The following is a 24,123-nucleotide window of genomic DNA, read 5'->3' as shown; positions in this document are numbered from 1 at the left end:
ATATTGTATCTGAATTGAAGGGGTGGTGGGGGAGGAAATTTTCTGGCTGGGGAATTTGCAAGTGCTACCTGGGAGGGTTACAGGACTGAAGGTGCCAAATTTGGAATAAGGCTTAGCATTTGGAATAAGGTGGGCAAACTCTTGGTGCAATTGGAGATAGTTTAGTATGACGTTGTGGGCATCACTGAGTCATGACTGAAAAAAGGCCATAGTTGGGAGCTTAACATCAAAGGGCACACTTTATATCGAAAGGACAGGCAGCCCTCCCAAGACTATGGTTAACACGCTCCTAGAAGACAGCGGCGCAGCTAATGTAGATGAACTGAACACACTGATGAGGGACGCTGGCCCCTTGGGGGGGGGGAGGGGGGGGGAGGGGGAGGGGAGAGGGGGAGGAGGAGGGGGGGAGGAGGAGGAGGGGGAGGGGGAGGAGGGGGAGGGGGAGGAAGGGGAGGGGGAGGAAGGGGAGGGGGAGGAAGGGGAGGGGGAGGGGGAGGGGGAGGGGGAGGGGGAGGGGGAGGGGGAGGGGGAGGGGGAGGGGGAGGAAGGGGAGGAGGAGGAGGAGGAGGAGGAGGAGGAAGAAAGGCAGTGGTGTGGCTCTGTTGGTAAGAGATGGAAGTACATCTTTAGAAAGAGGTGACATAGGGTTAGAGAATGTTAAATCTTTATGGGTTGTCTTAAGAAATTGCAAGGGTAAAAAAAACAATTATGGGATTCATATACAGGCCTCCAAATAGCAGCCAAGATGTGGGGTTAAAATTGCAAAGGGAGCTGGAAAGGACATGTAAAAAGGGTAGTGCCCCAATTGTAATGGGGACTTCATTATGCAAGGGAATTAGGAAAATCAGGTTGGTGTCGGATCACAAGAGAGGGAACTTGTTGAATGCCTATGAGATGGCTTTTTAGAGCAGCTTGTGCTTCAGCCTGCTCCGGGAAAGGCCATCTTAGATTGAGTGTTGTGTAATCTCCCAGATCTTATTAGGGATCTTAACATAAAGGGGCCCTTAGGAGGAAGTGATCATAATATTTGAATTCATACTGCAATTTGAGAGGGAGAAGCACAAGTCACATGTATCCGTATCACAATGGAATAAAGGGAATTAGAGGTATGAAAGAGCTTGCCCAGGTGGATTGGTGGGGATGACAGCAGAGCAGAGATGGCTGAGGTTTTTGGGAATAGTTCACAAGGCACAGGACAGATACGTCCCATAGAGGAAGTAGTTCTCAAATGGCAGGGGTAGGCAACCATGGCTGGCGAAGAAAGTTAAGGACATAAAACCAAGGAAAGGGCATATAAGGTAGCAAAAGTGCGTGGGAAGTTGGATGATTGGTAAGCTTTTAAAATCCAACAAAAGGCAACTGAAAAAGCTACAAGGGAAAATATGAAATACAAGGGTAGATTAGCCAATAATATAAAGCAGGATACCAAAAGTTTTTCAGTTATATAAAGAGTAAAAGGGAGGTGAAAGTTTATATTGGACCACTAGAAAATGATGCTGGTGAGGTAGTAATGGGGGAAAAAAGAACTGGCAGATGAACTTAATGGGTACTTTGCACTTGTCTTCACTGTGGAAGACATTTGCAGTGTGCCAGTGGTCCATGCGTGTCAGGGAGCAGGAGTGAGTGCCATTGCTATTGCAAAGGACAAAGTGCTAGGCAAACCGAAAGGTCTTAAGGTGGATAAGTCACCTGGGCCAAATGGACAACATTCCAGAGTCCTGAGAGAGACTGTTGAACAGATAACAGATGCATTTGTCATGATCTTTTAAGAATCACTTGTTTCTGGCACAGTCCTGAAGTAGTGGAAGACTGCAGATGTCACTCTACTCTTTAAGGGAGGAAGACAAAAGAAAGGAAATTATAGGCCAGTTAGCCTAACCTCAATAGTTGGGAAAGTGTTGGAGTCTATTATTAAGGATGAGGTTTTGAGGTACTTGGAGACTAATAAAATAAGTCAAAGTCAGCATGGTTCCTGTAAGGCGGAATCTTGCTCGACAAAACTGTTAGAATTCTTCGAGGAAGTAATAAGCGGGGTGGACAAAGGAGAGGCAGTGGATGTCATTTACTTGAATTTTCAGAAGACGTTTGATAAGGTGCCACACAAGGCTACATAACAAAATCCTATGGTGTTACAGGAAAGATACTGGCATGGATAGCGGAATGGCTGACAGGCAGGAGGCAGCAAGTAGGAATAAAAAGGACCTATTCTTGTTGGCTGCCAGTGACTAGTGGTGTTCCTCAGGAGTCAGTATTGGGACTGCTGCTTTTCACATTGCTTGTCAATTATTTAGATAATGGAATTGATGGCTTTGTGGCAAAGTTTGCAGACGATATGAAGATAGGTGGAGGGACAGGTAGTGCTGCGGAAGCAATTCGATTGCAGCAGGACTTGGACAAACTGGAGAAATGGGCAAAAAAGTGGCAGATGGAATACAGTGTTGGGAAATGTATGATGGAGACATCTTATAATAACCATATAAAATTATTAAAGGGATAGACAAGATAGAGGCAGGAAAGTTGTTTCCACTGGTAGGCGACACTAGAACTAGGGGACATAGCCTCAAGATTCAGGGGAGTAGATGAGGAGGAACTGCTTTTCAAAGAGAGTGGTGAATCTGTAGAAATCTCTGTCCAATGAAGCAGTGGAGGCCATATTTCAGTAAATATATTTAAGGCAAGGTTGGATAGATTTTTGCATAGTAGGGGATTTAAGGGTTATGGGGAAAAGGCAGGTAGGTAGAGTTGACTCCATGGCCATATCAGCCATGAGCTTGTTGAATGGCGGAGCAGGCTCGATGGGCCAGGTGGCCTACTCCTGCTCCTATTTCTTATGTTCTTATAATGCATTTTGGTAAAAGGAACAATGGTGCAGACTATTATTTAAATGGAGACAAGGTTCAAATATCAGAGGTGTAGAGGGACCTGGGAGCCCTAGTGCAAGACTTCCAGAAGGTTAATTTACAGGTCGTGTCTGTGGTAAAGACGACAAATACAATGTTGACATTTATTTCAAGGGGATAATGCTGAGACTTCATAAAACATCAGGCTGCACTTGGAGTATTATCAACTGTTTTGGACACCATATCTCAGAAAGCATGTGTTGTCATTGGAGAGAGTCCAGAGGAGGTCACGAGGATAATTCCAGGAACGAAGGGGTTAGTACATGAGGAACATTCGGCAGCTTTGAGCCTGTACTCACTGGAATTTAGAAGAATGCAGAGGGATCTCATTGAAACTTACCCAATGTTGAAAGGACTAGATAGGGTGGATGCGGAAAGGACATTTCCTATGGTGGGGGTATTCAGAACTAGACAGCACAGCCTCAAATTTGAGGAGCAACCCTTTAGAACAGAGGTAAGGAGGGATTTTATTTTAGCCAGAGAATAGTAAATCTGTGGAATGATCTGCAGTGGAGGCCAAGTCTGTACATATATTTAAGGTGGAAGGTGATTGTTTCCTGATCAGTCAGGGCATCATAAGATGTGTTGAGAGGGCAGGTGTATGGGGTTGAGTGGGATTCGGGATCAGCCATGATGGAATGGCAGAACAGACTCGATAGGCTGAATGGCCTAATTCTGTTCCTATGTCTTACGGTCAGATGGGAGAGTTTAAACTTCTGGGGTCAGGTAGGACCCTGAGCAGTAGAGTGGATGATGAGAAATACTGTAGCCAGTGAGAGCAAATTTAGTCACCAGGGATGACAGGTGCACAGTAAAGGGAAAGACCATAGGTTTAAGCTGCACTTATTTCAATGCAAGAACAATGACAGGTAAGGCAGACAATGACAGACAAGTAACAATAAACTCAGGGCATAGATTCAGATATTCATTACTATAAACAAAAACATGGCTCAGGCAATGGCAGGACTGTCAACTCAACGTTCCAGGTTACAATGTAGAGACATAGGATACAGGCATGACAAAGGAGCAGGTAAAGGAGGAAGGGGAGTTGTCTGCTTGATGAAAGAGAACATAACAATGGTCATTGCCCTCTCTAATGACAAAAATCCCCCTAATGGTCCTTAACCACAGGTGAGGTGCCAGTGGACTGGAGGATAGCTAATATTGTTCTGTTGTTCAAGAAAAGTTTTAAGAAAAAGTTTGAAAATTATAGGCGGGTAAGCCCATCATAAGTAGTGGGGACCAGATGTACAAGTACAGTGGATTCAGTTAATTGGGACTCTTCGGGGCCAGTATGTCTTGGCCCAATTACACAGTTGCCCCAATTATCCGAAGTTTCATAGAAATAGTAGAGGCAAACTACTGTTTAACTGTGTAACAAATTACCTCTTCAAATGATATACTGAACAAGTTAGAACACTATCAATATTACTACAGTACTATAAAACTGTATTACCAGAGGAATTCTAGTGTACATCATTTTGATTGACTGTAAATGAACAAAATCAGTACAGACAATGGACTGCCTTAATTTATTTCCTGCATGAAGTAGTGTTGTAATCCACCAATAAGTTTCCTGGCATCCTGTGTGGTCACGAGTTCAGGTTCAGTCGTGCCATCCTCATCACTTTCCTATAGTAGTATAGTAGTCATAGTCATACTTTATTGATCCCGGGGGAAATTGGTTTTCATTACAGTTGCACCATAAATAATAAATAGTAATAAAACCATAAATAGTTAAATAGTAATATGTAAATTATGCCAGTAAGTTATGAAATAAGTCCAGGACCAGCCTATTGGCTCAGGGTGTCTGACCCTCCAAGGGAGGAGTTGTAAAGTTTGATGGCCACAAGCAGGAATGTCTTCCTATGACGCTCTGTGTTGCATCTCGGTGGAATGAGTCTCTGGCTGAACGTACTCCTGTACCCACCCAGTACATTATGTAGTGGATGGGAGACATTGTCCAAGATGGCATGCAACTTAGACAGCATCCTCTTTTCAGACACCACCATGGGAGAGTCCAGTTCCATCCCCACAACATCACTGGCCTTACAAATGAGTTTGTTGATTCTGTTGGTGTCTGCTACCCTCAGCCTGCTGCCCCAGCACACAACAGCAAACATGATAGTGCTGGCCACCACAGACTCGTAGAACATCCTCAACATCGTCCGGTAGATGTTAAAGGACCTCAGTCTCCTCAGGAAATAGAGACGGCTCTGACCCTTCTTGCAGACAGCCTCAGTGTTCTTTGACCAGTCCAGTTTATTGTCAATTCGTATCCCCAGGTATTTGTAATCCTCCATGTCCACACTGACCCCCTAGATGGAAACAAGGGTCACCGGTACCTTAGCTCTCCTCAGGTCTACCACCAGCTCCTTAGTCTTTTTCACACTGAGCTGCAGATAATTCTGCTCACACCATGTGACAAAGTTTCCTACCGTAGCCCTGTACTCAGCCTCATCTCCCTTGCTGATGCATCCAACTATGGCAGAGTCATCCGAAAACTTCTGAAGATGACAAGACTCTGTGCAGTAGTTGAAGTCCGAGGTGTAAATGGAGAAGAGAAAGGGAGATGAGACAGTCTGAGACGACTCAGGACGACTCAAGACTCAAGATGACAAGACGACTACATTGGCGCTGATTTCTGCACGCATGCTGAGCTCGTTGACTTTATTAACTTTGCCTCCAACTTTCACCCTGCCCACAAGTTTACCTGGTCCATTTCCGACACCTCCCTTCCCCTTCTAGATCTTTCTGTCTCTATCTCTGGAGACAGCTTATCTACTGATGTCTACTATAAGCCTACTGACTCTCACAGCTATTTGGACTATTCCTCTTCTCACCCTGTCTCTTGCAAAAATGCCATCCCCTTCTCGCAATTCCTCCATCTCCGCCACATCTGCTCTCAGGATGAGGCTTCTCATTCCAGGACGAGGGAGATGTCCTCCTTTTTTGAAGTGGGGGGCTTCCCTTCCTCCACCATCAACTCTGCTCTCAAACGTATCTCCCCCATTTCACGCACATCTGCTCTCAATGCATCCTCCCGCCACCTTTCTTGTCATGTGCTTTCTTGAACTTAATGCGGTGCCTACATTTCCATTGATCCAGTCAACCATGTGTTGCTTCAGAATTTTCATGACCCAGCTTCTTAGTTAGCTCCTCTGACTTGTTTTCTTAAACACTGGTCCACTGACACGCACACCTTATTCAGTTACAATGGAAAACCATTGATTGAGATTCTTTTCAACATTTGAATCCTTGCCTTCATGATTTTGTTTTTCGGATGTTCCCTGGTGTCCCTTGTGTAATGTCCATTCTTTTCAGTTTACCTTGCTGAAGTATCAAATATGCAATTGTAGATGTCAGCACTCCAGATATCTCTACCAACTGGTGAATGGTGTTAGGTGCCTGAAACACATTGCTGGGAGTGCTGATGGAGGCTGCTACAGGGACATTTAAGACACTCTTAGATAGGCACAGGGATATAAGAATGATGGATGGTGACATGCCATTTAGGAGGGAAGGGTCATATTGGTTGGTAAAACATCAAGTGCAAAAGGGCCTGTACTGTGCTATTCTAAGTATTATAGAACATGCACTTAAGGTGAGGGGAGGAAAACTGAAAGGACATGTGCAAGGTCAGTTTTTTCTCCCTGCCTGGACTGTAGTAGATGGCTGGAACGATCTGCCAGGGGTAGTGGTGGAAGCAGCAGTGGCACTTAACAGGCTGTTTGTTAACAGACTAACATGCAGGAAATTGAGGTATATGGATCATACACAGGCAGAAGAGATAATGGCACAGACATTATGGGACAAATGCTGTACTATTCAATGAATTTCGTTAGCCAGAGAGTGGTGAATCTGTGGAATTGTTTGCAACAGACAGCTGTGGAGGCCAAGTCTTTATGTATATTTAAGGAAGAGGTTGATAGGTTCTTGATTGATCAGGGCATGAAGGGATACGGGGAGAAGGTAGGAGATTGGGAATGAGAGGAAAATCAGATCAGCCTTTATGAAATGGCAGAGCAGACTCGATGGGCCAAATGGCCTAATTCTGCTCCTATATCTTACGGTCCCGTGTTCTCTGTTCACTATTTCTTAGATAACAGGAAAAATTGATGTTCAGGTGGAAAAGCCATTTGGACATTAATTTTTCAAACATGCCGTTTTCTTCCTCTGTATAACAGGCAGGACACCGATGCTTCACAGTTCTTGCTGATCAAACACCTCTACAGGGGGATGATCACTATTTATTTCCCTAATTGCACAATGTTTTCATACATACAGGCACTCTAATCGTGAGAAAAAGGAGGGGGAAAAAACAGTCATTGTGGTGTGCAATAGTTTTCCGGGAAAAACTTCTGCCAAGAGTAGCTGACCTATACCTGAAACATATGTGGTGTCATGAACAATAACTTAGCATTACTTTGCACAATCTTTCTTGATTTGAATACCATAATCTACACTAGTGTTAATTAATGATCTGTAGTAAAGCTAATGTACATAGATAATGTTAGCTTAGATTTGGAAAAGAAAGTGAACTCTGTTGCATCCAATGGCTGCTTCTAAAGCAAGTGACATTTGGAAATGGGAATAAGTTGTCTCTTTGATTAGATTTGTAGCAGGTGCTCAGCTTGAATATCCCATTGAACATAGAACATAGAATAGTAGAGCACAGTACAGGCCCTTCGGCCCACAATGTTGTGCCGATCCTCAAACCCTGCCTCCCATATAAGCCCCCACCTTAGATTCCTCCATATACCTGTCTAGCAGTCTCTTAAACTTCACTAGTGTATCTGCCTCCACCACTGACTCAGGCAGTGCATTCCATGCACCAACCACTCTCTGAGTAAAAAAAACCTTCCTCTAATATCCCCCTGGAACTTCCCACCCCTTACCTCAAAGCCATGTCCTCTTGTATTGAGCAGTGGTGCCCCGGGGAAGAGGCGCTGGCTATCCACTCTATCTATTCCTCTTATTATCTTGTACACTTCTATCATGTCTCCTTTCATCCTCCTTCTCTCCAAAGAGTAAAGCCCTAGCTCCCTTAATCTCTGATCATAATGCATACTTTCTAAACCAGGCAGCATCCTGGTAAATCTCCTCTGCACCCTTCCAATGCTTCCACATCCTTCCTATAGTGAGGTGACCAGAACTGGACACAGTATTCCAAGTGTGGCCTAACCAGAGTTTTATAGAGCTGCATCACTACATCGCGACTCTTAAACTCTATCCCTCGACTTATGAAAGCTAACATAGAAACATAGAAACATAGAAAATAGGTGCAGGAGTAGGCCATTCGGCCCTTCGAGCCTGCACCGCCATTTATTATGATCATGGCTGATCATCCAACTCAGAACCCAGCCTTCCCTCCATACCCCCTGACCCCTGTAGCCACAAGGGCCATATCTAACTTCCTTTTAAACATAGCTAATGAACTGGCCTCAACAGTTTGCTGTGGCAGAGAATTCCACAGATTCACCACTCTCTGTGTGAAGAAGTTTTTCCTAACCTCGGTCCTAAAAGGCTTCCCCTCTATCCTCAAACTGTGACCCCTCGTTCTAGACCTCCCCAACATCGGGAACAATCTTCCCGCATCTAGCCTGTCTAATCCCTTTAGGATCTTATACGTTTCAATCAGATCCCCCCTCAATCTTCTAAATTCCAACGAGTACAAGCCCAGTTCATCCAGTCTTTCTTCATATGAAAGACCTGCCATCCCAGGAATCAATCTGGTGAACCTTCTTTGTACTCCCTCTATGGCAAAGATGTCTTTCCTCAGATTAGGGGACCAAAACTGCACACAATACTCCAGGTGTGGTCTCACCAAGGCCTTGTACAACTGCAGTAGTACCTCCCTGCTCCTGTACTCGAATCCTCTCGCTATAAATGCCAGCATACCGTTCGCCTTTTTCACCGCCTGCTGTACCTGCATGCCCACTTTCAATGACTGGTGTATAATGACACCCAGGTCTCGTTGCACCTCCCCTTTTCCTAATCGGCCACCATTCAGATAATAATCTGTTTTCCTATTTTTGCCACCAAAGTGGATAACTTCACATTTATCCACATTAAATTGCATCTGCCATGAGTCTGCCCACTCACCCAACCTATCCAAGTCACCCTGCATCCTCTTAGCATCCTCCTCACTGCTAACACTGCCACCCAGCTTCGTGTCATCCGCAAACTTGGAGATGCTGCATTTAATTCCCTCATCCAAGTCATTAATATATATTGTAAACAACTGGGGTCCCAGCACTGAGCCTTGCGGTACCCCACTAGTCACCGCCTGCCATTCTGAAAAGGTCCCGTTTATTCCCACTCTTTGCTTCCTGTCTGCTAACCAATTCTCCACCCACACCAATACCTTACCCCCAATACCGTGTGCTTTAAGTTTGCACACTAATCTCCTATGTGGGACCTTGTCAAAAGCCTTTTGAAAATCCAAATATACCACATCCACTGGTTCTCCCCTATCCACTCTACTAGTTACATCCTCAAAAAATTCTATGAGATTCGTCAGACATGATTTTCCTTTCACAAATCCATGCTGACTTTGTCCGATCATTTCACCGCTTTCCAAATGTGCTGTTATCACATCCTTGATAACTGACTCCAGCAGTTTCCCCACCACCGACGTTAGGCTAACCGGCCTATAATTCCCCGGTTTCTCTCCCCCTCCTTTTTTAAAAACACCCCATAAGCTTTCTTAACTACCCTATCCACCCGTGAGGCAACTTTCAGGGATCTGTGGACATGTACCCCCAGATCCCTCTGCTCCTCCACACTACCAAGTATCCTGCCATTTACTTTGTACTCTGCCTTGGAGTTTGTCCTTCCAAAGTGTACCACCTCACACTTCTCTGGGTTGAACTCCATCTGCCACTTCCCAGCCCACTTCTGCATCCTATCAATGTCTCTCTGCAATCTTTGACAATTCTCTACACTATCTACAACACCACCAACCTTTGTGTCGTCTGCAAACCTGCCAACCCACCCTTCTACCCCCACATCCAGGTCGTTAATAAAAATCACAAAAAGTAGAGGTCCCAGAACAGATCCTTGTGGGACACCACTGGTCACAATCCTCTAATCTGAATGTACTCCCTCCACCACCACCCTCTGCCTTCTGCAGGCAAGCCAATTCTGAATCCACCTGGCTAAACTTCCCTGGATCCCATGCCTTCTAACTTTCTGAATAAGCCTACCGTGTGGAACCTTGTCAAATGCCTTACTGAAATCCATATAGATCACATCCACTGCACTACCCTCATCTATGTGCCTGGTCACTTCCTCAAAGAACTCTATCAGGCTTGTTAGACATGATCTGCCCTTCACAAAGCCATGCTGACTGTCCCTGATCAGACCATGATTCTCTAAATACCTATAGATCCTATCTCTAAGAATCTTTTCCAACAGCTTTCCCACCACAGACATAAGGCTCACTGGTCTATAATTACCCGGACTATCCCTACTACTTTTTTTAAACAAGGGAACAACATTCTCCTCCCTCCAATCCTCCGGTACCATTCCCGTGGACAACGAGGACATAAAGATCCTAGGCCAGAGGCTCAGCAATCTCTTCTCTCGCCTCATGGAGCAGCCTGGGGAATATTCCATCAGGCCCCAGGGACTTATCTGTCCTAATGTATTTTAACAACTCCAACACCTCCTCTGCCTTAATATCAACATGCTCCAGAACATCAACCTCACTCATATTGTCCTCACCATCATCAAGTTCCCTCTCATTGGTGAATACCGAAGAGAAGTATTCATTGAGGACCTCGCTCACTTCCACAGCCTCCAGGCACATCTTCCCACCTTTATCTCTAATCGGTCCTACCTTCACTCCTGTTATCCTTTTTTCTTCACATAATTGAAGAATGCCTTGGGGTTTTCCTTTACCCTACTCGCCAAGGCCTTCTCATGCCCCCTTCTTGCTCTTCTCAGCCCCTTCTTAAGCTCCTTTCTTGCTTCCCTATATTCCTCAATAGACCCATCTGATCCTTGCTTCCTAAACCTCATGTATGCTGCCTTCTTCCACCTGACTAGATTTTCCACCTCACTTGTCACCCATGGTTCCTTCACCCTACCATTCTTTATCTTCCTCACCAGGACAAATTTATCCCTTACATCCCGCAAGAGATCCCTAAACATCGACCACATGTCCATAGTACATTTCCCTGCAAAAACATCATCCCAATTCACACCCGCAAGTTCTAGCCTTATAGCCTCATAATTTGCCTTTCCCCAATTAAAAATTTTCCTGTCCTCTTTGATTCTATCCTTTTCCATGCTAATTATAAAGGCCAGGGAGCGGTGGTCACTGTCCCCCAGATGCTCACCCACTGAGAGATCTGTGACCTGACCCGGTTCATTACGTAGTATTAGATCTAGTATGGCATTCCCCCGGTCGGCCTGTCCACGTACTGTGACAGGAATCCATCCTGGACACACTTAACAAACTCTGCCCCATCTAAACCCTTGGAACTAATCAGGTGCCAATCAATATTAGGGAAGTTAAAGTCACCCTTGATAACAACCCTGTTATTTTTGCACCTTTCCAAAATCTGCCTCCCAATCTGCTCCTCTGTATCTCTGCTGCTACCAGGGGGCCTATAGAATACCCCCAGTAGCGTAACTGCTCCCTTCCTGTTCCTGACTTCCACCCATATTGACTCAAAAGAGGATCCTGCTACAGTACCCACCCTTTCTGTAGCTGTAATAGTATCCCTGACCAGTAATGCCACCCCTCCTCCCCTGAAATAGGAAAGCAGATAAAATCTTTTCAAGAACTATTAATTTTAACACACATTTGGCAATACAAGTTTGTAATACTAAACATTAAAAAATCCTTATTTGTGTATAAGCTTGCAGATGAAAGATTCCAATAATTTTGTAATATTACCTGCGCAGCATCAATTTTCTTAGCAATGGCCTGCTTTGAATTAGTCATGGCTTCCAGTTTCCTGGCTGCATTTTCCACTTTTGCTGTTAACATGTCCAACCCTTGGGATACTTGCTGTGATTTCTGCATGGCAATTGGTGTAGCCCCTTGACCCCTACATTTAAAAAAAATTACACCCAATGTTATTGGCACTCTTATATACACATTACAAATCTAAAATGCATGTGATTTGCACAGAATAATTTCTATGCAACACACACAAAATGCTGGAGGAACTCAGCAGGCTAGGCAGCACCTAGGAAAAGAGTATAGGCGACATATTAGGCCAAAACCATTCGGCAGGACTTTTCCTCGTTGCTGCCTAGCCTGCTGAGTTCCTCCAGCATCTTGCTCGTGTTGCTTGGATTTTCAGCATCTGCAGATTTTCTCTTGTTTGTGATTTCTATGCGTTAGTATTGTAATTGCATTTTGGTTTTTAAAAACCACATTCTTGGCTTCTTCTGAAACAACATGAACTACTGTAAGAATGCAATTTCTATATAAATTATCTTTGTATTTCAAATATTCAATAAACAATACTGTACCAAACAAAACTAAAACTGTTTTATTAGTTAAACTAAGCAAAGTTTTTTTTAAAACTGTATTTATTCATTTTACCTGGCTCGGAGTTCAGATACTTGGTCAGTCATCTGACCCAAAGCCTTGGTGGTGCCCAGAATTTCCCTCCGTTCCTTGCCTGCACACAGTTCTCCCACTTTGCCAGCTTCATCCAATATTTGTTTGATGGCCTGCTCTCCAGCATCACCTAAATCATACAAAAGATCAGATCAATCTAGCACTAATGCCCTATCTAAAGAACTAACAAGAAAATAATTATTTGCCAAAAGAACATTTTGGGACATTAGGTAAGCTAAATGAATGAAATACACCTGGTATTTTATGTAGTATCATCAGTAATTATTATTACCTGGAGGTGCATTAGGATCTCTTAGCCAGTTTTTGGCCTGATTTATCTTTGAGTCAATCATAGCCAGAGCTCTTCTCATGGTCTCAGTGTCCTGTTCAAATAGACATCAGTTAAAATTATGTTATTAGGTTGAAGATTAATAACTGACTGTATTCAAATTAAAAATTAAGTCTCCAATATCCCGAAAAGAAAAACACTGAACATACCTTGATGATCAAGCAGTCACCTATTCACTATTCACCAAATTGCCACCAGGGAGTTGCTACAAGTCCATCACCACCAGGACCACACATTTCTGAAGCTTCTTTCCTCTAGCTATCAAGCTTCTCCACAACACTAACTCACTCGTTTCATGTTTTTTCATGTTCTCCTTGTCCTGTTGATAATTATTTAGTCTTTCCTATACTCACATTTAAGTCATTATTGATGTTTGCACTAATTTTTAATTGTTCGTGGCTGTTTGTAAATTGTTGGTTGCTATTGTGTTGTCTATTACAGTATTGTCCTGTGTTTTACGTGTGGCATTGAACCACAATCATTTCGGGTATGTTTCAGACATTGGCAATAAAGTGATTCTGATCTTAAGAGGCGTTGGCTCTGGGTAAGTTTCTGCTAAGGTTCCCCATTTTCTTCTTCTTACCGTACCGTACTAAGGGCTGTTGTGTGTTCTTCATGCTGGATGTTGGAGTCCTAGGAGACCCTGAGTCTTCCGGGGAACTACGTCTATGCGAAGTGCATTCAGCTGCAGCTCCTTAAAGACCATGTTGGGGATCTGGAGCAGCAGCTGGATGACCTTTGGCTTGGTGGGAGAGTGAGGAGATAATCAGAGTTACAGGGAAGTATTTCAAAGTTGCAGGAGGCAAGTAGTTGGGTGACTGTCAGGTGAAATATATAGGACCCTGGTCAGATCCCACTTGGAGTACTGTGCCTCACTAAAGGAAAGATGTGGAAGCCATAGAAAGGGTGCAGAGGACATTTACAAGGATGTTGCCTGGATTGGGGAGCATGCCTTATGAAGACAGGTTGAGTGAACTTGGCCTTTTCTCCTTGGAGCGATGGAGGATGAGAGGTGACCTGATAGAGGTGTACAAGATGATGAGAGGCATTGATCGTGTGGATAGTCGGAGGCTTTTTCCCAGGGCTGAAATGGTTGCCACAAGAGGATACAGGTTTAAGGTGCTGGGGAGTAGGTACAGAGGAGATGTCAGGGGTAGGTGTTTCTACTCAGAAAGTGGAGGGTACGTGGAATGGGCTGCCAGCAATGGTGGTGGAGGCGGATACGATAGGGTCTTTTAAGAGACTTTTGGATAGGTACATGGAGCTTAGAAAAATAGAGGGCTATGGGTAAGCCTAGTAATTTCTAAGGTAGGGACATATTCAGCACAACTTTGTGGGCCAAAGGGCTTGTATTGTGCTGTAGGCTTTCTATGTTTCTATGAAATAGAAATGTTAATAGGAAGTTAGCACAGAGCACCCCGTGACCATTCCTCTCAATAATAAGTATACCATTTTGGAAATTGTTCTGGGGGATAACATCCCAGGGAAATGCCATGGAGACCGAATTACTGGCATTGAGCATAGGTCCATGGTGTAGGAGGTAAAGAGGGAGGAACAGACAGGAGATCCTGTGGACTTGAACAGGACATCCAAATGGTATGTTGCCTCCCAGGTGCCACGGTCAGAGATGTCTTGGATCGCGTCCACAACATTTTGTAGAGGGAGAGTAGTCAGACGTCTTGGTACATAATGGTACCAATGACATAGGATGGAAAAGCAAAGGTCCTGAAAAGAGAATTTAGAGAGCTATGTAGAAAGCTGAGAAGCAGGACCTTCTGGGAAGTAATTTCTAGATTGTGCCTGTACTGCGCACCAGAGAGGGTAGAATCAGAATGATTTGGCAAATTAACGCATGGCTGAAAACTGGTGCAGGGGTCAGGGCTTCATGTTCTTGGATCATTCGGAACTCTTCTGGGGGTGGCAAGACCTGTTCAAAAGTGGTGGGTTGCACCTGAACCTGTGGGGAACCAATATTCTGATGAGCAAGTTTGTTAGAGGTGTCGGAGACTCAGGTAGGAGTGATGGTAAAAAAACGTAAAGATGGCATGCAGTCATACTATCAGGAAGGATGATAGGACATAATTGCGGCCAGCAGGGTGAGTATCAGTGCATTAAGGATGCAAACTCAATAAAAAGGTGGGAAATGCAGCACTCAAAAGTGTTATATCTCAATGCACAGAGTACAATAAATAAGATGGATGATCTTATTGCACTATTACAGGTCGTCAGGTATGATGATGTGGTCATCACTGAATCATGGCTGAAGGATGGTTGTTAGTTGAGAGCTGAATGTTCAAGGTTACACGTTGTATCAGAGGGGCAGGGAGGGCAGCAGAGGGAGTGGCGTGGCTCTACATATAAAGAATGGTTCGCTAGCAAATCAGTGGAAAGATGTGACATAGGATCATAGAAGTTGTAACCTTGTGGATCGAGTTAAGAAACTGCGAGAGTAAAAGGACCCTGATGGCAGTTATATACAGGCCTCCCAGCAGTAGCTGGGATGTGGACCACAGAATACAACAAGAAATAGAAAAGGAGTGTCAAAAAGGCATAGGAGATAGTCATAGGAGATTTTTACATGCAGGTCGATTGGGAAAATCAGGTTGGAAATGGATCTCAAGACAGTGAGTTGTTGAATGCCTAGGAGACGGCTTTTTAGAGCAGTTTGTCATTGAGCCTACTGGATTTGGTGTAATGTAATGAACCAGGGGTAATTAGGGAGCTGAAGGCAAAAGAATCCCAGTGATCACCATATGATCGAGATCAACTTTAAGTATGATAGGGAGAAGGTAAACTCTGATGTAGCAGTATTTCAGTGTAGTAAAGGAAATCACAGTGGTAAGAGAGAGGGGTTGGCCAAAGTAAATTGGAAGGAGATGCAGGCAGGGATGACAGCAGAGCAGCAATGGTGTGAGTTTCTGGGGAAAATGAGGAAGGTGCAGGATAGATGTATTCCAAAAACAAGGAAATATTCAAATGGCAAAACGGTACAATCATCGCTGACAAGGGAAATCAAAGCAAATATAAAAGCAAAAGAGAGGGCATACAACAAAGCAAAAATTAGTGGGAAGACAGAGGATTGGGAAGCTTTTAAAACCCGACACAGAGCAACAACAAGAATCGTAAGGATGGAAAAGATGAAATATGAAAGCAAGCTAGCAAACAATATCGAAGTGGATAGTAAAAGCTTTTTCAAACATGTTCAAAGTAAAAGATATGAGAGTGGATATAGGTTCGCTAGAAAATGAGGCCAGAGAAATAATAACGGGGGCCAAGGATATGGCTGATGAACTAAATGAGTATTTTGCATCACTTTTCATTATGGAAGACATAGTGTGAAGGAAGATAAATTAGTGTAGTTACTATTACAAGGGAGAGAGTACTCAAAAACCTGAAAGACCCAAGGGAACACAAATCACCCAGACCATATAACCATATAACAATTACAGAATGGAAACAGGCCATCTCTGCCCTTCTAGTCCATGCCAGACGCTTCCTCTCACCTAGTCCCACCGACCTGCACTCAGTCCATAACCCTCCATTCGTTTTCTGTCCATATAGCTATCCAATTTTTCTTTTCTTTATCCAATATCGAACCTGCCTCTACCACTTCTACTGGAAGCTTGTTCCACACAGCTACCACTCTCTGAGTAAAGAAGTTCCCCCTTGTGTTACCCCTAAACTTTTGCCCCCTAACTCTCAACTCACGTCCTCTTGTTTGAATCTCCCCTACTCTCAATGGAAAAAGCCTATCCATGTCAACTCTATCTATCCCCCTCATAATTTTAAATACCTCTATCAAGTCCCCCCTCAACCTTCCACGCTCCAAATAATAAAGACCTAACTTGTTCAACCTTTCTCTGTAACTCAGGTGCAGAAACCCAGGTAACATTCCAGTAAATCTCCTTTGTATTCTCTCTATTTTGTTGACATCTTTCCTATAATTCGGTGACCAGAACTGTACATAATACTCCAAATTTGGTCTTACCAATGCCTTGTACAATTTTAACATTACATCCCAACTCCTATACTCAATGCTCTGATTTATAAAGGCCAGCATACCAAAAGCTTTCTTCACCACCCTATCCACATGAGATTCCACCTTCGGGGAACTATGCACCATTATTCCTAGATCTCTCTGTTCTTCAATGCCCTACCATTTACCATGTATGTCCTATTTTGATTAGTCCTACCAAAATGTAGCACCTCACACTTATCAGCATTAAACTCCATCTGCCATCTTTCAGCCCACTCTTCTAACTGGCCTAAATCTTTCAAGAGCTTTGAAAACCTGCTTCATTATCGACAACGCTACCTATCTTAGTATCATCTGCATAATTACTAATTCAATTTACCACCCCATCATCCAGATCATTAATGCATATGATAAACAACATTGCACCAGTACAGATCCCTGAGGCACACCACTAGTTACCGGCCTCTAACCTGACAAACAGTTATCCACCAGTACTCTCTGGCATCTCCCATCCAGCCACTGTTGAATCCATTTTACTACTTCAATATTAATACCTAACGATTGAACCTTCCTAACTAACCTTCTGTGTGGAACCTTGTCAAAGGCCTTACTGAAGTCCATATAGACAAAATCCACTGCTTTACCCTCATCAACTTTCCTAGTAACCTTTTCAAAAAATTCAATAAGATTTGTCAAACATGACCTTCTACGCACAAATCCATGATGACTGTTCCTAATCAGACCCTGTCTATCCAGATAATTATATATACCATCTCTAAGAATATTTTCCACCCACCACTGACGTCAAACTTACAGGCCGATAATTGCTAGGTTTACTCTTACAACCCTTTTTAAACAATGGAACAACATGAGCAATACACCAATCCTCCAGCACCATCCCCATTTCTAATGACATTTGAAATATTTCTGTCAGAGCCCCTGCTGTTCCTACACTAACTTCCCTTAAGGTCCTAGGGAATATCCTGTCAGGACCCAGAGACTTATCCACTTTTATATTCTTTAAAAGCGCCAGTACTTCCTCTTCTTTAATCATCATAGTTTCCATAACTGCCTACTGATCAACACTGGGTGGTGCTCGGACACAGTGGCACTGACAAGCTCCTGCAGCCCAACCTGGAACACCTGTCGGTGAAGTATCGTTCCTACTATCTGCCATGGAAATTCACCTCGGTCATATGGACAGCGGTCTACATTCCCCCCCAGGCAGACGTGGAGTGCGCTCTGAAGATACTGTATGCCAACATCAGTGAACTTGAGATCAGGTATCCAGAGGCTTTGCTCATTACAGCTGGGGACTTTAACTAGGCCAACCTCAGAAAGGCGCTGCCAAAGTTATACCAACATGTCTCCTGCCCCACTAGAGGCCCGAATATACTTGACCACTGCTACACAGCAGTCAAGGATGCCTACTGTTCCGTCCCACGACCTTACTTTGGAAAATTGGACCATCAGGCCGTACTCCTCCTCCGGGCTTACAAACAGAAACTGAAGCGGGAGGTCACGGTGTCAAAAGTAGTGTCACATTGGACGGAGGAAATGGATGAGGTCCTCTGTGACTGCTTTGAATCGGTGGACTGGTTAGTATTCAAGGACTCGGCAGCTAACCTCGATGAGTATGCCTCAGCTGTCACGGACTTTATTTGGAAATGTACGGAGGACTGTGTGTCTTGCAAGAGGATCTGGGTGTTTCTTAACCGGAAATCTTGGATGAATTATGAGGTCAAGTCCCTTTTAAAGGCTAGAGCTGCGGCATTTAGGTCCGGGGATACCAGTCGCTACAGAGAATCCAGGTGTGAACTCCGGAAAGCCATTAAGGGCGCCGAGAGGCAATATTGAGCCAAGGTGGAAGCCCAGGCTAACCAAAGGGATGCCAGTAGACTATGGCAGGGTCTAAATGAGATCACTGGGTGCAAGGAAAAGGCTGGGAATATCAATAACTGTGGCGCTTCTCTTCCTGACGAACTTAACGTATTCTATGCAAAATTCCAACAGAAGAAGAGCGTCCCACTCCCTCCGGATGAACCGGACCTGGTGGCATTGAGATTCATCGTCACTGAGGAGGACGTTAGAAGGGCCTTCCTGAAGATAAATCCAAGGAAGGCGACGGGCCCGGATGGCGTCCCAGGACGGGTTCTCCGGGCCTGTGCAAGCGAGCTAGCTGGAGTGTTTGCTGACAACTTCAACTGCTCCTTGCTTCAGTCTAAGATCCCCTCGTGTTTTAAGAAGGCAATGATAATCCCAGTGCCGAAGAAGAGCAAGGTGACATGCCTGAATGACTATCGACCTGTGGCTCTGACATCAATTGCTATGAAGTGCTTCGAGAGATTGGTTTTGGCACACATCAACCACAACCTACTGGTCAACCTTGACGCTTTGCAATTCGTCTACCAGAGCAACAGGTCAACGGCAGATGCCATCTCTCTGGCCCTATATTCCTCCTTAGAACACCTGGAGAATAAAGACGCATATGTAAGGCTCCTTTTCATTGACTACAGCTCTGCCTTTAATACTATCTTTCCAAATAAACTGATTCCTAAGCTCCGGAACCTGGGCCTTAGCACTCAGATCTGCAGCTGGATCTTCAACTTCCTCACAGACAGGAGCCAGGCTGTGAAAATAGGGGACAAGCTCTCCTCCACAATCACTCTGAGCACCGGTGCCCCACAAGGCTGTGTATTCAGCCCCCTGCTGTACTCACTGTACACCCATGATTGTGTAGCCAAGTTTCCATCAAACTCAATATATAAGTTTGCTGATGACACAACAATTGTAGGCCATATCTCGGGTAATGATGAGTTTGAGTACAGAGAGGAAACTTGGTGGCATGGTGCGAAGACAATAACCTATCCCTCAACGTCAGCAAGACGAAGGAATTGGTTGCTGACTTCAGAAGGAGTAGCGGACCGCACGACCCAATTTACGTCGGTGGTGCGCAAGTGGAACAGGTCAAAAGCTTTAAGTTCCTTGGAGTCAATATCATAAATGACCTGACTTGGTCCAACCAAGCAGAGTCCACTGCCAAGAAGGCCCACTAGTGCCTTTACTTCCTGAGGAAGCTAAGGAAATTTGGCCTGTCCCCTAAACCCCTCACTGATTTTTATAGATGCACCATAGAAAGCATTCTTCTAGGGTGCATCACAACCTAGTATGGAAGTTGTCCTGTCCAAGACCGAAAGAAGCTGCAGAAGATTGTGAACACGGCGCAGCACATCACACAAACCAATCTTCCATCCGTGGACTCACTTTACACCCAAACTTTTAACCTTTCCTTTCATCCTAACAGGAACATAAAGATTCTGTACTCTCAAAATTTCACCTTTAAATTACCTCCATTTCTCTATTACACCCTTCCCATAAAACAAATTGTCCCAATCCACTCCTTCTAAATCCTTTCGCATCTCCTCAAAGTTAGCCTTTCTCCAATCAAAAATTTCAACCCTGGGTCCAGACCTATCCTTCTCCATAATAATACTGAAACTCATGGCATTGTGATCACTGGAACCCGAAGTGCTCCCCAACACATACCTCCATCACCTGACCTATCTCATTCCCTAACAGGAGATCCAACCCTGCCCCTTCTCTAGTTGGTACCTCTATGTATTGCTGCAAAAAACTATCCTGCACAGATTTTACAAACTCCAAACTATCCAGCCCTTTTACAGTATGGGCTTCCCAGTCTGTGTGGAAAATTAAAATCTCCCACAATCACAAACTTGTGGTTACTATAAATATCTGCTTTCTCCTTACAAATTTGTCCTCCAATTCTCGCTCCCCATCAGGTGGTCTATAATACACACCTATAAGTGTTACTACACCTTTCCCATTCCTCAATTCCACCCAAATAGCCTCCCTAGATGAGCCCTCTAATCTATCCTGCCAGAGCACCACCGTAATATTTTCTCTGACAAGCAATGCACACCTCCCCCCTCTTGTCCCTTCAATTCTATCACACCTGAAGCAACGAAATCCAGGAATATTTAGTTGCCAATCACACCCCTCCTGCAACCACGTTTCACTAATAGCTACAACATCATATTTCCAGGTATCAATCCATTCTCCAAGCTCATCAACCCTTCTTACAAGGCTCCTAGCATTAAAATAAATGCATTTAAGAAATTCTCCACCTCTTACTCTCTGTTTATCACTAATGGTGCAAACAACTTTACTTTCTTCTTTTTCTTCCTTCTCCCCTACATCTGTTCCTACACTCTTGTTCCCCTCCCCCCTCGAATCTAGTTTAAATCCACTGGAGCCTCTCTAGCAAACCTACCTGCAAGAATATTTGTCCCCCTCCAGTTCAGATGTAAACCGTCCCGCCGGAACAGGTCCCACCTTCCTTGGAAAACTGCCCAATTATCTATAAATCTGAAGCCCTCCCTCCTGCACCATGTCTTCAGCCATGTGTTGATATGCTCTCTCTCACTATTTCTAAACCTGCCTGCATGTGGCACTGGTAGCAATCCTGAGATTGCTATCCTGGAGGTCTTGTCCTTTAACTTGGCGCCTAACTCCCTAAACTCACCTTTCAGGACCCCCTCACTCTTCCTACCCACGTCATTGGTCCCTACATGGACCACAACATCTGGCTGCTCACCCTCCCTCTTGAGAATACTGAGAACTTGATCCAAGATATCACGGACCTTGGCACCAGGGAGGCAACAGACCATCTGGGATTCTCGATCTCTTCCACAGAACCTCTTACCAGATGAACTGCACCCTACGATTCTAAAAGAGGCAGCATTGTAGACCTTGTGGAAGCATTATGAATGACCCTTCAAAAATAATTGGTCTCTGGCATGGTGCCAAATGACTGGAAAATTGCAAATGTCACCCCACCCTTTAAGAAAGGAGAAAGGCAGCAGAAAGGAAATTATAGACCAGTTAACCTGACCTCATTGGTTGGGAAGATGCTAGATTCAATTGCTCTGGATGAGGTTATGGAGCACATGGTGATATAGGACAAAATTGGACAAACTCAGCATGATTTCCCTAAGGGAAAATCCTGCCTGAAGAACCTGTCGGAATTCTTCGAGGACATTACAAGCAAGTTAGATAAAGGGGATACAGGGGATGTTGTATATTCGGACTTTCAAAAGGCCTTTGACAAGGTGCCACACATGAGGCTGCTTACCAAGTTAAGAGCCCATGGTATCACAGGAAAGTTACTGCCATGGTTAGAGTATTGGCTGATTGGTAGGAGGCAGCGAGTGGGATCTTTTCTTGTTGGCTGCCAGTGACTCGTGGTGTTCCGCAGGGGTCAGTGTTGGGACTACTTTTTCTTATGCTGTATATCAATGATTTAGATGATGGAATAGATGGCTTTGTTGCCAAGTTTGCAGATGATTGAAGATTGGCGGGAGGGGCAGATAGGCTTCAGAAGGACTTAGATTATGAGACTGGACAAGAAAGTGGCAAATGAAATACAATGTTGGAAACTGCATGGTCATGCACTTTGATAGTAGAAATAAATGTGCGGACTATCTTCTAAACTGGGAGAAAATCCAAAAACCTGATATGCAAAGGGACTTTGGCATCCTTGTTCAGGACACCTTAAAGGCTAACTTGTAGGCAGAGACTGTGATGAGGAAGGCAAACACAATGTTAGCATTCATTTCAGGAAGTTTAGAATACAAGAGCAAACATGGTAAGGCACTGGTGAGGCCTCAAATTGAGTATTGTGAACAGTTTTCGGCCCTTCATCTTAGAAAAGATGTGCTGGCATTGGAGAGGATTCAGGAGGTTCACAAGGATGATTCTGGGAATGAAATGGTTATCATACAAGGAATGTTTGAGAGTTCTGGGTCTGTACTTGCTGGAATATAGAACAATGAGGAGGGGATCTCACTGAAACCTTTCAAATGTTGAAAGGCATAGACAGAGTAGATGGGGAAAGGCTATTTCCCATGATGGGGGAGTCTAGGACAACAGGGTACAACCTCAGGATAGAGGGGTGTCCATTTAAAACAGAGATGCGGATGAAGTTCTATAGCTGGAGGGTGCTGAATTTATGGAATTTGTTACCACAGGCAGCTGTGGAAGTCAGACCGTTGTGTGTATTTAAAGCAGAGGTTGATGGTTTCTTGATGGAACATGGCATCAAAGGTTATGGGCAGAAGGCTGGGGAGTGGGGCTGAGGAGGGGGAGAAAAGGATCAGACTTGACTGAATAGCAGAGCAGACTTGATGGGCCAAATGGCCTAATTCTGTTTCTATGTCTTACGGTCTTATTCTTAGTCCTAGGTAATCACATTCTGATTCGCCTCTACCTACAAATGAGAAACGAACACTCCATTTGCAACAGTAGAATTATTCTGTGCTAAGTGGTTTGTTATTATGTAAATTATAAATAACAACCAACTGTCTCAAACCAAAACAGATGCACTTAGATTAAAACTTCTAACTAGTTTATGATTATTGGCAATTCAAAATATCTAATTAATGCAGAAAACCAGGTAATTGCAAAGGGTTCACAAACTTGTTTTTGCAACTGTATACCAATTAGCATTAGCAAATTTTATGAAGGTATACCTCCAGATGCATTTAATTATCTTATAGCAAACCAAATATGTTCATCACAACTTCTCCTTTAGATCACAAGACATAGGAGCAGAATTAAGCCATTGGGCCCACTGAGCTTCTCTGCCATTCATGGCTGATTATTATCCTTCTCAAAGAACTTGTCAAACTTTGCCTTAAACGTATCCAATGACTTGGCCTGCATAGCCACCTGTGGCAATGAATTCCATAGATTCACCAGCCCCAGCAAAAGAAAGTTTTCCTCATCTCTGTTCTACATGGACATACCTCTATTCCGAGTCCTGAGTCCCTCTGATCCTAGACACCCCCAGTATAGGAAACATCCACTATCTAGGTCTTTCAATATTCCATAGATTTCAATGAGATCCCCTCTCATTCTTCTAAACTCCACTGAGTACAGGGCCAGAGTTAACAAATGATCCTCATATGTTAACCCTTTCATTCCTGGGATAATTCTTGTGAACCCCTTCTGTACTCTCTCCAATGTCAGCACATCTTTTCTTGGATAAGAGGCCCAAAACTGCTCAGAATACTCCAAGTGCAGTTGACCAATACTTTATAAAGCCTCAGCATTACAGCCCTCCTTTTGTATTCTTGTCGTCTTGAAATAAATGCTAGCATTGCATTTTCCCTCCTTACCACTGACTTAAACTGCAAATTAAGCTTTAGGGAATCCTGCACAAGGACTCCCAAGTCCCTCTGCACCTCTGATTTTTTGATTTACTCCCTATTTAGAAGATAGTCTATGCATGTATTCA

The 24,123-nt window shown here is 44.0% G+C and overlaps 1 protein-coding gene across 2 annotated transcripts in view; it reads right to left on the bottom strand.

Annotated features, from left to right (window-relative positions):
* The window catches only part of LOC134358262 (vinculin), a 265,439-nt gene that overhangs the window by 93,193 nt on the left and 148,123 nt on the right, over window positions 1–24,123 (bottom strand). For both annotated transcript variants that reach the window (XM_063070279.1, XM_063070278.1), the window contains exons 7-9: window positions 12,776–12,866; window positions 12,466–12,613; window positions 11,809–11,962 (exon numbers count right to left, since the gene is read on the bottom strand). In XM_063070279.1, the coding sequence (XP_062926349.1) occupies window positions 11,809–11,962; window positions 12,466–12,613; window positions 12,776–12,866 (393 nt within the window). The remainder of the gene's footprint in view (window positions 1–11,808; window positions 11,963–12,465; window positions 12,614–12,775; window positions 12,867–24,123) is intronic.

The sequence above is a fragment of the Mobula hypostoma genome, chromosome 18 (assembly GCF_963921235.1).
Source record: "Mobula hypostoma chromosome 18, sMobHyp1.1, whole genome shotgun sequence".
Taxonomy (NCBI): domain Eukaryota; kingdom Metazoa; phylum Chordata; class Chondrichthyes; order Myliobatiformes; family Myliobatidae; genus Mobula; species Mobula hypostoma.
Note: the sequence above shows the minus strand (reverse complement) of the source record. Positions and strands in the feature narration are given on the sequence as shown.